The following is a 12982-nucleotide window of genomic DNA, read 5'->3' as shown; positions in this document are numbered from 1 at the left end:
CTTTTGACCTTCACCAACTTCGTTTTCTCTCGTCTCCGTTCCCGACCTCCCCTTCGTCTTCTTCCCCCGACCCCCCACTCCCTCTCGATTCCTTCCTTTTCCTCTTCGGATCTGCTCTCCAGTGGCCTCTGCGGGCCAGAGAGCTTTTTCTTTTCCTCACCATGAGCTTCGCTCGCCCGGCCAGATGCCTGTTCTGCAGCTTTTCTCGCGCTGCCGCTCCGGTCTCTCGCGTGCCTCGTCGCCAATTCCACCTCTCGCCGACTCAGTTCTCGGATCGGAAACCCGGAGTCCCCAATGAACCGCCCACGGAAAGCAAGACCCTGCAGGAGATCAGGCGGGAAATGAAGCCGCAGGACTTCAAGCCGTACTCGGAGGAGGAAAAGAAGGCCCTAGCGGAGGAGTACACCCCCGAGCAGATGGCCGCCGTGGAGGCCGGTGAAGCCGCCGTCGACCCGAAGGATATGGCCGACCAGTTCGCCGTTCGTCGGGACCCCATGGCGCTCCGGTACCTGGACGATTTCTCCGTCATTGAACCCGGAGTGGATAGGCACGTTCGCGCGCCCAAGTCCAACTCCGACTACAACGTGACCTTCAAGAACGACAATGATTTCGTGGACGACTTTGCCCGCTACTTTGCCGAAATGCCCGAGAACGTCAACGTGGGGGAATGGGTGCAGTTTTTGGAGACTCTCCGGGTGACCAAGGGCAAGGAGGAGAACGAATTGAACCCCCACAGTGCGCTGGTCCCGGATTTCTTCCAGCCCGGAGAGAACTTGTCTGGCGAACGGGAGGAGCGTCCGAGGATCTTCGAGTTGGAAAAGCCAGGATCCCAGAACAAGGAGTCCGACAGTATGACGGATGCTCTGAAAAACCTTGTGCTGTCCACCGGCTATAGTGTGCACGAGATCAACGCGATCAGGACGAAGATTCTTGTCCAACACTCGGTCGTTAACCAGACGCGTCTGGGTAAGATCCGGAGTATATATGTTCTCGCCATCGCCGGTAACTCCAACGGTCTCTTGGGAATTGGTGAGGCCAAGTCACAGGAAGGTACCGATGCCCAGACCCAATCCCGGTACCGAGCCATTCGCAACATGCAGCCCATCCCGCGGTACGAGAACCGAACCATTTTCGGTGACGTGAAGGGCAAGGTGGGAGCTACTGAGCTGCAGTTGATGACCAGACCTCCCGGTAAGTTTTAACCTTTTCCACGTTTATATTCGAGGATCTTTGACTAACCTTCATCAAGGCTTTGGTCTCCGCTGTCAACATCTGATCTTCGAAATGTGCCGCGCCGCCGGTATCTCCGATCTCGCCGCGCGTGTCGGTCGTTCGCGAAACCCCATGAACACGGTGAAGGCCGCCTACGACGCTCTGATGAGCCAGCGCAGCCCGGAACAGATTGCCCGGGCCCGCGGAAAGAAGCTGGTGGACGTGCGCAAGGTCTACTACTCCGGACATGCCTAAACGGGTTTCATTTCGGGGCCTTGAGCTATGTCAATTTCTGAATCTGAATTGGACGGTCATCCTCACGCACAGAATCGACTGACTGACTGTATGACTACGAAGGCACAGTTCAGCGACATGTGCGAATCATGTCTTTTGCGTTAGAGCTGTGTATATAATTTTGGTTTTCTTTTTCCCATATGTATTTGTATTTGCAAAGTTCCCTTGTCATATTATGCATCATTGAATAGGAATAGGAATAGGGCCAGCCAGACGTGGTATTCTCAACTCCAACCGGGTATCATAGGCATAGCCACATACATCACATTTAAAACAAAAACCACAAAGAAAAAGAACCCATAACACCTCTACCCAAACCCCAAAAAAACGAAATCAAGTATACCTCCCCTCAAAACTATCCCCCTCATACATCATCCCCTGATACTGATCCTCATACCCCATATCAACATCCCCGTCTCCATCATACGCCCCTCCCTGACCCTGCTCCTGCTGCTGCTGTTGCTGTTGCTGCTCCTCACTCTCATTGAAGATCTGCTGCTGCAGCACGATGCTGTAGACGCTGGCCTTGAGCAGCGTGCACACGGTCGCGGTCTTGCGTTCGAGATGGCGCAGCCCGTCGAGAGTCAGCGAGGACGGGTCCCCTGAGAGGTCGGACAGTTTGTCGGAGAGCTGGTGTTCGTCGTGGCGGGGTCGTTAGTTTGGGGGTTGGTTGGGTTTGAGCGGTAGGTTGGAGTTTGGGGAGGGGAGGACACACCTTATTGACATTTCCTAGGAGCCTTGTGTATTCGTCGAGAACTTCTTGCTCGAGATCGGAGACGAGGGGGTTCGACGCGCGCAGGAGCGGGTTTTCAGACACGGAGGAGTCCCGCGGCGTGGTGGTGGCGGGGTCGTCGTCGAGGGGGGTGGACATGGTGGATTGGTGGGTTTGGGTAGGTTGGATGAAGGAGGTAATGCGATTGATCTTTTCGTCGGAGGGATGGGGTGAGGTGAGTTGTTTTGGAAGGTAGAGATCTGAGGTGGTGGTGGTTGTGGTGGAAGTTCGGTTTGTTTGGGTTGCGGCGTCTCCGTCGGAGGTTCGTTCACGGCTCTTGTTTTGTTGATAAATCCCATAACTAGGTACCTTACCCAGTACTCCACAGGTCTTTAGTTCAAAATCAATGAATTGGTTTGTTTTACATATATTCAACAATCGGATCTATCTACAATTAATGGTAAATTACTGAGAGCCACCGCAAAGAATAATTGTTATAGTTCCAAGTCCACAAGCACCGGGCCTGTCAACAAGACCAGGCGTCCAAAGTCCCGATCTTCTAACGACGAAATGATATCAAACAATATCCCCAAAGTGTTGCCTTGGCGCATCTTCGCTGGATGATCAGCAGAAGACAGCTGGCAAATGGTTCCGAAATCGCGAACGCCGTCTTCTGCAATAATGACAGTAGAGAAACAAGCACACAAGTCGTGTATAGTGCTGCAATGAAAGACAAAACGAACCCCGAAAATTATCCCATGGGTGAAAGGGGGTTTGAGGACACACTCAGCCACCGTCGACAGTCAACAAAGTATAGAAAAAAGAAAAAAGAAAAAACAAGAGCAGGAATAGAGATGGAAAAACAGGAGGCATAAATAAAAACAAACCCAATAAACACTCTAAGCTCCCGATACTCCAGGTTATAGCGGTAGGGATATTGTTGCTTTCGGATACAAAGATCTTCTCGCATCATCGTCGTAACTGAGCTGCATGCGATACAGAGAACGCTCGGACAGTCTCGCAAAGAAGGAAAAAAAGAGATTTAGTCGTCAGATTCATGAATCAGCGGATTTTACATGTCCCCGTCATGGTGAAGGGTAACGCTGTTAAATTCCTCGAACGGGTCGGAGATTTCGCCGTTGGGTGTGGCAAGGCCAGAATCCATGGGAACACCCTTCATCTTGGTGGGGTTGTTCCCTCCGATGTCGACACTGGCACTTTCCTTGACGTTGCGGAAGTTCAGGGTGTCGGTTGCGCGTCCCTGGTTAGGGATCATGGGTGGTTTCATGTGGCGAATAAGCGCCCATTGCGTTTGCCGGAAGAAGGGGTGCGTCTTGACATCGGAGGCTCCCGCTCGGGCCCCAAGACGCTTCGTCTCATCTTTAATCAAGAGCTTGCGGATTAAGGATTTGCAGGTGCTATTACATGGTCAGCCATCCTGCCACGTATGGCACGGAATGTTGAGTGGGAACTTACTTCGATATCTGCTGCGCCCCTGCGTGTTCGGGGAACTGTACATCATCACGCAGGATGTTGCCAAAGGTACCATTCCGGTTCTTGCCCTTGAATGGCGTGGTTCCGTAAAGCATCTCGTAGATTAGGATACCAAGCGTCCACCAGTCAACAGCACTGGTATGTCCGCATCCCTTGATGACCTCGGGAGCGATGTATTCCTCCGTGCCGACAAACGAGTTGGTTCGGAAATCAGCGATGCAAGACTTTGTGTCGATAGTAGGCAAAGACGTCGTCGAGCTACCGCTACGTCCTGGGATCATCGTGGGTGCACCTCCCGGGCCAGACTGTTTGGAAAGATCAAAGTCCGACAACATAATGTGACCTGACTGGTGAAGAAGAATGTCTACGGGCCACTGTTAGTCCAGCACTCAACTAGGGTTTCTAAACGACATGAACATACTCTCTGGTTTCAAATCTCGGTAAATGAATCCCATCAGATGAAGATACTCGAGAGCGGCAGTGACTTCCGCAGCGTAGAATCGTGCAGCGTCCTCCGAAATGCACTTCCCGGGACGCGTTTGCAGAGCTGGAAATTACATGTTAGTAGATGGCGTAGGCGCTGGACATTAATGTCGAACGTACCTCTGAAAAATTCACCACCACTGCAGTATTCCATGCACAGATAAAGGTAGTCTTCAGACTGGAAAGAGTGATAGAGGGTAACAATAAACGGGTGGTTACTCGTGGCGAGAATCTCCTGCTCAGCCAAGGCCCGCTTGATTTTGTTTCGCTTGATCATCTCCTTCTTGCTCAGAACTGGACGTTGTCAGCGATCATTCCCGCTTGAACCAAAGAAAACACCCGCTCCGTTCTCGTGAACAAGACCGATAGGCTTACCTTTCATGGCATACAGTCGGGTCGACTTCTTTTCACGGACAAGGTAGACCTTGCCGACATCACCCTTACCAATCAGTTTGACCTTGTCAAAGCTGCTTGGTCCGACCTCCACGTTGCGGATCTTAATCGAGTTGGAGCTATACGTCCTACGGAAAGCAACCGCGTCGCGGATCTGACCCGGACTAGGAAGCTTGCTATCGGCGCCAAGTGCGGGCACGGCAAGATTCAATTCCTTATCCCCGGGAAGGCTGACTTGCGAGTCAACGGCGCCCGCCTGCTCCACCAACGGCTCCTTGCCCAGCTCAGCAGTCTGGGGGCGCTCGGCCTCATCCCGCGCAAACAGACCCTGCGCGTTCGGCGCGGAAGCGACGCGACGAAGCTTCCGTGCTAATTCCTCCTTGTTGGCAGTGGTGGCCTGCTCGGCGGCGGAGACGCCGTCCACTTGCAGTTCGGGGGTGTCCGGAGGCGAAGAGGGGACGGAGCCGTCATTGCGATGTTGCAGAGAGGGTTGTCCTTGGTGGACGAAATACGGGTTGGCCGTGGCGGTAGGCGAGACTCCCTCATCCAGCGGGTTGCCTTCACTCGCGACGGTGGTTGAGCGATTGCGACCAATGGTGGGTAGGAAACGGGACTGTCTGAAAGTCGACTTGGTATCGAGTTTGGCGGTGCCGGACGAACTGTCGCGATCCCGGTCGCCACTGTGGTGATGGCTTTGGTGGGACGAATTGCCGCCGGAGCTGTTGATGCGAAAGAAATTCTTTATCTTGGTCGGAAGATGGCTCGACTCGCCGGGGTGCTTCTTGGACGCCATGGAGAGACCGGAAAAATTCCCACGTTTTTCGTTTGTCACATTGGACGGGCTCGAGGCGAAAAGCTGCGTCATGCCTGTCGATCACTGGAAATTGCACCAGGATTCGGGGGAGAGGGAATAGAGTTTGGCGAAGGGATGAACGTGAAGTCGATGCGTTCAGAAGGAAAAGAAAATCAAATCAAAATCAAAACCGAGTCCCAAGAGATAGGCAAGAATCGGGAATGCGGAATCCGGCGAGCGATAAAAACGGGGCTGGCTAGCAGCAGAGCGGACCAAAAGGCCGCGGGGAGGCGAGGAGGCGGTGCTGGCCTGGAATTAAAGGGACATCCGCTCGGGGACGAATGGGGGCATGAGGCGTCGGAGCCACTGCGATCCAGCACGCAAGGACCGAAGGAAAGAAAGAGGGGGGGGGGGAATTCGCAGACCAGGGCAAATTCCACACGCGAGACACGAGGAAAGCGAAGGCAGAGAGACGAAACACAGGATGGACCCGAGAGAGAAACGAAAGCAAGAGGAAGAAGAAGAGAGAGAGGGAGAGAAGGAAGAGGGAGCGAGCGACGGGGAGGCGAAAGTGGAGACGTGGAGGAATTCCAGGCTTAGTCAAGCGTTCCGGCCCTGGCGAGGTACCGCCTGGTACCGGGTACGCCAGTGGCCCGTCCAACGGCTCACAATGCAAGGTAGAGTGACATCCCTCCCGTCGGCATTCTTCGATGGATGTTCGGCGCCTTTCGCTGGCCCTCCGGATATGCCATCCTAACCTCGAACCTGAATTCTAATCCGTTCCCGACCATGGATGGCCTTAGCCTCTTCTGGCTGCGGCCCTGATCCGGTTTCTTGGTAATCCGCGGTCACCTCCCGTCTGACAAATGTCTCCGTCCATCCTGCAACGGATGCATCCAGATTCACTCCCTGCCTGTGGGGTGACGTGGTGCTCAGTCCGCCTGCACGCTAAGACTCGAAGGTGGAACACAAGGCTGGGCCTTGGTTTCTCCAAAGAAAATGTAGATAGATCTACTAGCATGCACGGCTGTATATCGTGGGGGTTCAGAGCGGCATTGGCTGGCAATGAGTAAGGAAAATGCCGCTTCCAAGAGTCCTATCCACTTGTACGGGGACTCCCTTGAGTGTCCACTTCCTTGGAAACATACATCTCTAGTAACGAAACACGGTAGAGCGCCTTCCATGATCCTTCCCAGGGGCTCCCTCGGTGCTCTCTCATGATTCGTGAATCGTATGACGATCTATGAGAGTGAGCCGTTTCGCTCCTTCAACAGCTACACAGTATACAGTGAGCAGAGTACACAGCCGACTAGAAATCTCGGTAGCGATGCAATAACCGGGTTTTCTGGCAATCGACAGGTTCACCGCTGGCTGCAGCCACTCTGCAGCCACCGCGAGTCTAGTTCGTCGGTACAGCAACTTGGCGGATTCCAAATCCCATGTACGACTTGGGCCTGGAATTCGAGGAATGGAAAAATATAACCGTTGAATTAGTGCCTGCGTCAGCAGAACCCGGCTGGAACAAGAGAGACAAACATGCAGTCACCCAGAAATGTTTGAGAGTCCAGCTAGTAAGCACAATTTGATTAGTGCCGACTTACCCCCTTGCAGGAGATCGAGCCACAAGGCCCAAATGTGAAATGTTTCCCCTCTCGCCGCTTCTTCTACGCTCATCTGAAACGTTTCAGATAGGTTTTATGATGGCAGTAATTTCATATTCCTAGGTCCATTGACGGCTTAAGTGACGGGGCTATGTATAACTGTCAATCGCTTTCAAGCCGACTCCCGGGACCCTCTCCGGACCAGATGAGCAAAGAAAAAACATGCTGGATTTCTAAATGACACTCAAAAGAAGCATAAGTCTACCGCCAATTGTCCTGGGGTTGTGCCAAAGGGGCTAAAAGAAACCTATCAACCGAGGAGCAGAAGAAAACATCATGGTGCTCTGCGATGTACCAAATCCTTACCAACCCAACCCCCCGGTTCATCACCTCCAATTCGGTGTCCACTCATGCCTTCCACAAGGACCCAAATTTAAGAGGGAAATAGGGCGAAAGTAAAAGAAAATAACGGAAAAGAAAGCGATAGGGGGATGTCCATAGGAGGCAAAAGGAAGGACTGCAACCGAAGGACTCAGGCCTACCACCAAGATGCCGGTCCGGCCATTCGGTACTCATAAACCATGTTCTTCTCCTCATTTTCAATGCGCCTGAGAAATTCACGTACCACTGCATAGCTAGCCTTGACACGTTCCTTTTTCTGGTACCATGGCTCCGGAGCCTGCACCCGGTCGTGGTCGACACGGTCCCTTGAGGAGGCACCGTCGGTGTCGGGTACATCGCCAGCCCCATCGAAGGGAGCCACGAAACCTTTAGTGTGCGCATCTTTTTGGGCGGAGGGCTTCTGGATAATCGAAACTGATTTCCTGTTCGCGCCACTTTTCGTATTCAAACTTCCGCATGTAGTGACTTCGGTGTTTTCCTTTCGTCGCGGTTCAGCGGTATGGAGACGGTCCCCGGGACGGCTATTCTGTAAAGTTAGCCAGTCGTTCGGACCGTATTTGATTAAGGATAGACGACCAAGAGGTTGGTTGTTCTCTTTACCTTTTCCAGATCGACTCGAAACGTTTTCCAGGGTGCTCATCAACGAGCGAATCCCTACCGAAGTAACGTTTACTGCAGACCTTAGCAAATGTTCCATTGATACAATATGGTTCATGCTAGGGCAAACTTACTCGCCCTTATTGACTGTAGTCCATGAATCTGTTGTGGATACGTGCGACGAGGGAGGCCTGCTATGGGTTTCATCATCCGTTTCAGGAGAAACATCCCTGAGCTTCTTGCTGCAGATTTCCGGAGAGGGCTCGGATTCCCAGAATCTCCTGATGTGCTGCATGCCACGGTATTTTTCAGGGACATAACTCGAGTCATTAATTGATGGATGTCCTGCAGTTTGACTTTCATGGGTTGGAGGGACTTGTCGTCCAAAGATCCTTGGCCCTGTCCCATCGTCTTGCTTGCTCCTGTCGTTGATAAGTCCAGCAGTCACGACAGATAGTTCTCGGAGCAAACCATCGACTGGTTCACACCGAGTGTTGGCTGCTTCGATTCTATTGAATAACTTTTGAAGCTGCGAGGTTCCATTCTGTAGAACTGTTCCACGTCCGGTGTCATCGGGGAACGCTGCTTTAATGGTTTGTGCATGCAGGGCCCGCTTAACAGGAGCAAAATCTGCTTGGCGGATTTGCTCGTTGTAGAGAAGATTCGACTCCGTCAGTGATTCGCATCCGGATGGTATAGTTTTAACCCCGGCATTGTGACTCAAACCGTTTGCATCCTCCATACTTTGCTTCACGAATGGCTGCTCAAAGGATCCATGAATTGGATGAGCCGGGGGCACGACAAGACCCGGGGTGGTACAACCTGGGTCAGCAGAATGTGAACCAGACAAAAACAAAGGGAGAGTCCGAGGAGCGTGCTTGCTTGTAAATTTCCCCGGTCTACATGATTTGGGTTGGGTTTGGTGAATAGGGACTGTTTGTGCTTTGTCGCTCAAAGCGCTTGCATGAGAGCCCCCATATATCACATCCAACTGCTCCCTGTACAGCCGAATCGTGTCCAACTCTTTTACCAGAGACATGCGCTGCTGCACAAATAACTTCTTGGATTCGGGGTCAATCTCCCAGGAGTGTAAAGCTGTATATCTATCCAGACGAGACAGTTGCCCGGAAAGAAGATCATGCCGCTTTTTGGCTTCTTCGAAAGACCTGCGGCTTGGCATCTCGGCCATAGAAGGCCCAGAAAGGACGGGAGGTTGATTCAGAGTGACAGGCTGGGCTACCTTCGGCGTACTTGATATCCCTTGGGATGTCGACTTCGCGTAACATGTATCAGGAGGGGTTGGATACTGGGCATACTGACCGAATTTCGAAGGCGCCATGGCAGTCCGATGATGGTGACCTGGTATAAAACCTGCGAGTGCTGCGACAGAGTTGTAAGACTGAATTGCGGGGGGCAAAGGAGCAACAGGGCTTTGTGTGTTCATCACCGGATACACATTTGGGTACCAAGTGGGAGTGTCCACCCCGAGTACCCCAACTCCATACATGTGAGGGTCTGAAAGCACTGGCTGATAACAAGGTTGAGGTAGACACTCCGCTCTATGAGCATACTGCTGACTTCTATACTCAACAGGTACGTTAGGCTGCAGGAACATGCCTGGAGCTGGAGTCACTGGTGGGAATATTGGAGCGCATCCCGGGCCGTATCCCACGTCAAAGCCTAGGGTATGGAGGGATTGACATAGATCATTATTGGGAATGGGCTGTTGGCGAAGGTCTGGCAAATCCACAGGGGCCACATGGTGTGTATCCAATTTGTTACCAGTAGAGGGGTCAGTGTGCATGGCCTGTGTTGGAGTGTTCTCTGAGCTAAACGGCTCATGTTCTCTAGCCTCGAGTTCGCCCGCCTGAGGGAAGCTTGACTCTGAAACAGCAAGCTGTGGCTCCATCGGCACAATGCGGCCACCAGCAGTAACACGCTGATGCTTTGGAGAGGAATGTGCTTTCACAAACTGCTGAAACCCATCATTGCTCTGGCTCAAGATAGGCCGACAAGATTGGATTGGGGTATGGGGAGAAGGACGAGGCAAGGGTTGTAATCCCGGAATGGGTCCTCCTGGATGCGGGGTGTCAAACACAGTTTTTGACTGATTGACAGGTTGCTCGGACAGAGGGTTTGTGTTTCTAGCTTGCAAGCGGACCAGATTGTCTGGACAGAATCGGGAAAAGTCAGCAAACCGAGTTCGGCTCCAAGCGTGGGAAGTGAAGAGACACGTACTGTCCACCGCTGGGCCACTGAACCGATCGAGAGGGATCCGGCCATTGTGACACAACCCCAGTAGGGTTGGAATGTCGTATCTCTTCATGTTTGACGCTGCTTTAGGCGAACCGAGAGTTGGTAGGCAGAAGGGGCTGATGATAGAATTAGGGGGACAGGAAAGATGAGAGACTGGTAGAGAGAGAGAGGGAGACAGAGAGGAGGAGAAAGATGAGAAGAGGAAGAGGGGGAAGAAAAAAGACGACAAAAGACAAGTGAACAGCTGACAATGCATGGACAATCGCATCGTCGCCCCAATCTGGAAGGTGCCCACCAGTGAAGGCCAGTGAAGTACTGAAGAGCAAGAAATAAAGAGACGCATTTTGAACAAAGAAATTTCATTAGTTAAGTAGTAAATGGAGTATAATTATGCCGTAAAAAAGAAGTCTCTGATTAAGTAAAACAGTAATAATGCACAACTCCCAAAATAAACCGGTAAGCTTTTGGACTTCTCAGACATGCTCACGAGCCGTGACTGCCTGCAAAACACTGTGTGTACGCCATTCTTCTTCATTGTCATCATCAAATGGAGACACTGCATCATCGCCTTGGGCATGGTTGACATCATTGTCTCCATTTTGATTCTTCAATTCCCAGCTGCCCGAGCGCTCGTGCCCTCTCACAATAGTGCCGGTAGCTCCTGGGTTCTGAGGATCCTGGTCGGTGGTCGGCTTGACATCCTCCCATGTTGGGGATTTGAAAGCAATATCAGGATCGCTTGCCATTTTGCTGCTCCCTTTGAATCCTTTGAGAGCCGACCTGTGAAATCGATTGGTTCGGAAACCGAAAATCAGGAACCCAATTATGCCAATGATGGCTAAAGCAGCGAGGGTAACAACGGCGCCAATAACACCGGCGACCGCAGGACGTAGGCCTTTGCCATTGTCGGTGGATGGTGAGTTTTGCTCCCTCTCAAGAACCCCAGAGCAGAACACGGCCTCCGAGGCGCATTGAAGACACCATTCCCGAGTCGAGCCCAACGCGAACTTCTCTAGCTCCGCCTGGAACTCCGTATAAGGGATGGCAAGACTGCTGGGACTGTGTCCGAAAAGGGGATATGCCCGAAATTCAGGAGAATCAGTGCCGTTGCGCATAAGGAATCGCACATAAAGTTGAGACTGGTCAGGATAGGTCGGGTTGGCCGCACTTTCTAGGCTATATAGCTCTAGAATCACCGAGCCTCCAAGCATAGGGCGAGAATAGAAGTTGCTATTCTGGGTCGATGCCAGCTGCAACAGAGACGTGAGAGCAACAACAGGTTCGGGGCCACCAAAAACGAGCGTCATCTTCCCGTCGGTACCACGGTAATGGACGTTTTTATCGAATGTATCCAAAATGTTCGCAGCCAGAGTGCGTCCGGCGATGGTGCGAATATCAGGGCTCTCGATGGCTGACGAATAGGACGTATTGCCGTTCATTGCGAAAACAGATTGGTCTGCATATGATCGGGCAAGCTCGATCTCGTCCCGGTTCAAGTGATGTAACAAGGTCTCATTGTGCACATACTGATAGTCAAGGAACTCGGAAATGTGGTAAGCATTTTGATAGTTGGCCGATGACCGGTCAAGCACGCCGGACAAGGCCTGGTTGTAGAGGTTGTTATAAAATGCTTCGGAGGTTTGCGCAATCTCCTGAACCTCTGGGCTGGATCGGTATTCGGCATTTGCTACTTGATGCATGAGGCAAGAGGATTGGCCATCCACTGTCAGTGATCGTGGGTCGTCAGAGCTCAAGGTCAGAATCCGAGGATATTGATATCCCTTCAACGGAGCAGTGATCGTAGAGCCGTTGGCCAATTGCAATGAAAAGTCAACATATGTGCCGGTATAGGTCTCGTTGAGAGGAGGATAGAGTCCTTGCATGAAAGCCTGGGCAGAGGCAACATCAGATGGACTGGTAGTCGACAAAACCTCAATCTCACCGGTGTCGAGCACGTATGGCGATAGGCTTTCGATTCTTGTGCTTGAACTGTCGTTGTTTCCCTGAACTGCAACATAGCGGCTTCGGAAAGCGGATCCTGCTGCATGTAAATCACCGGCGCCATATGGAGTCAGTGCTTTAGGTTGCGGCAAAACTGCTGGTATACTATCTCCATGGAGAGTAAAAGCGAAAACTCCCCAAACCTGCTCGTTGAGATCTTGAGCTGATGCAGAGTGAACCAACGCAGCAGCGGCAAAGGTTAGGGCATAAACACCGGAGGCTGCCATGACTTTTTCCTGATCACCAAATTCCTCAACGCATATAATCAAATTCTTGGATCGTGTGCTGCCAATGAGCGGCGAAGGTTGCTGCGGAAAAAGCAACAACTCCCTTGCCGGTAAGCTCGCAGGCCTAAGATATAAAGCAGCCACACGCGAGGGAATAGCCAAAGGAGCATGCAGGAAGTGTGCTTCTGAAAACGTCGAAGTCAGGATTCCACTGGCGTCTAGACTCTCCCTCTGTTTGGCTGAGTTGCGACGTGACGACATAAATACTATGGTTTTTGCGTTGGGACCACCGAGTACCAGGAACTAGGGCAATGCTACGCCCCAAGGAACTGCTATGGGCCTGATACGCAGTGGACCCCATAGATTTGGATGGATAATTTTCATCAGATTGATTGACTTTGAGACAGCTACTAAGGATCAGTACGCCATGTCTTGGAAGTCTAATGCCGAAGCAACTCATTGCGAATAGCTTCCAGGGGGGCTTAAGCACTTTTGCTACTCAGAAAAATGATGCACG

General features: G+C 52.0%; 5 protein-coding genes across 5 annotated transcripts; 2 read left to right on the top strand and 3 right to left on the bottom strand.

Moving 5' to 3' along the window:
* Window positions 1-28: 28 nt before the first annotated feature.
* On the top strand, window positions 29-1781 carry P170DRAFT_438944 (mitochondrial 37S ribosomal protein uS5m). Its single transcript, XM_024849725.1, has 2 exons — window positions 29-1191; window positions 1250-1781. Exons 1-2 carry the CDS (start codon window positions 162-164, stop codon window positions 1465-1467), a joined length of 1248 nt encoding a protein of 415 aa, XP_024702554.1. The 5' UTR covers window positions 29-161; the 3' UTR covers window positions 1468-1781.
* P170DRAFT_237245 (DASH complex subunit DAD3 family protein) lies at window positions 1521-2594 on the bottom strand. The gene is made up of 2 exons (XM_024842932.1): window positions 2222-2594; window positions 1521-2136 (listed from the first exon to the last, which is right to left on the bottom strand). Exons 1-2 carry the CDS (start codon window positions 2375-2377, stop codon window positions 1840-1842), a joined length of 453 nt encoding a protein of 150 aa, XP_024702553.1. The 5' UTR covers window positions 2378-2594; the 3' UTR covers window positions 1521-1839.
* Window positions 2595-3290: 696 nt separating this feature from the next.
* On the bottom strand, window positions 3291-5453 carry P170DRAFT_448902 (putative serine/threonine protein kinase (Nrc-2); the record flags this gene model as incomplete). The annotated part of the gene is made up of 5 exons (XM_024851003.1): window positions 3291-3636; window positions 3695-4076; window positions 4134-4259; window positions 4316-4489; window positions 4571-5453. The coding sequence occupies 5 exons, from the start codon at window positions 5451-5453 to the stop codon at window positions 3291-3293; spliced, it is 1911 nt and encodes a 636-aa protein (XP_024702552.1).
* A 139-nt stretch (window positions 5454-5592) lies between these two features.
* P170DRAFT_237231 (uncharacterized protein) lies at window positions 5593-6226 on the top strand. Its single transcript, XM_024842931.1, has one exon. The coding sequence runs from the start codon at window positions 5731-5733 to the stop codon at window positions 6136-6138; it is 408 nt and encodes a 135-aa protein (XP_024702551.1). The 5' UTR covers window positions 5593-5730; the 3' UTR covers window positions 6139-6226.
* A 1885-nt stretch (window positions 6227-8111) lies between these two features.
* Window positions 8112-12542, bottom strand: P170DRAFT_413002 (uncharacterized protein; the record flags this gene model as incomplete). Its single annotated transcript, XM_024846951.1, has 2 exons — window positions 10725-12542; window positions 8112-10057 (listed from the first exon to the last, which is right to left on the bottom strand). The coding sequence occupies exons 1-2, from the start codon at window positions 12463-12465 to the stop codon at window positions 8112-8114; spliced, it is 3687 nt and encodes a 1228-aa protein (XP_024702550.1). The 5' UTR covers window positions 12466-12542.
* Window positions 12543-12982: the final 440 nt, after the last annotated feature.

Source organism: Aspergillus steynii (genome assembly GCF_002849105.1).
Source record: "Aspergillus steynii IBT 23096 chromosome Unknown P170scaffold_6, whole genome shotgun sequence".
Lineage (NCBI taxonomy): Eukaryota > Fungi > Ascomycota > Eurotiomycetes > Eurotiales > Aspergillaceae > Aspergillus > Aspergillus steynii.
The sequence above is the reverse complement of the archived record's forward strand: the minus strand, read 5'-3'. Positions and strand labels throughout refer to the sequence as shown.

What these genes read in the sequence shown, in the direction of transcription:
- P170DRAFT_237231 (XM_024842931.1), top strand. Translation starts at nt 5,731, where the DNA reads ATGAGGCGTCGGAGCCACTGCGATCCAGCACGCAAGGACCGAAGGAAA.
- P170DRAFT_438944 (XM_024849725.1), top strand. Translation starts at nt 162, where the DNA reads ATGAGCTTCGCTCGCCCGGCCAGATGCCTGTTCTGCAGCTTTTCTCGC. An exon ending in GTTGATGACCAGACCTCCCG is followed by an intron (nt 1,192 to 1,249) that starts GTAAGTTTTAAC and finishes ACCTTCATCAAG; the next exon opens with GCTTTGGTCTCCGCTGTCAA.
- P170DRAFT_237245 (XM_024842932.1), bottom strand. Translation starts at nt 2,377, where the DNA reads ATGTCCACCCCCCTCGACGACGACCCCGCCACCACCACGCCGCGGGAC. An exon ending in TCCTAGGAAATGTCAATAAG is followed by an intron (nt 2,137 to 2,221) that starts GTGTGTCCTCCC and finishes GACGAACACCAG; the next exon opens with CTCTCCGACAAACTGTCCGA.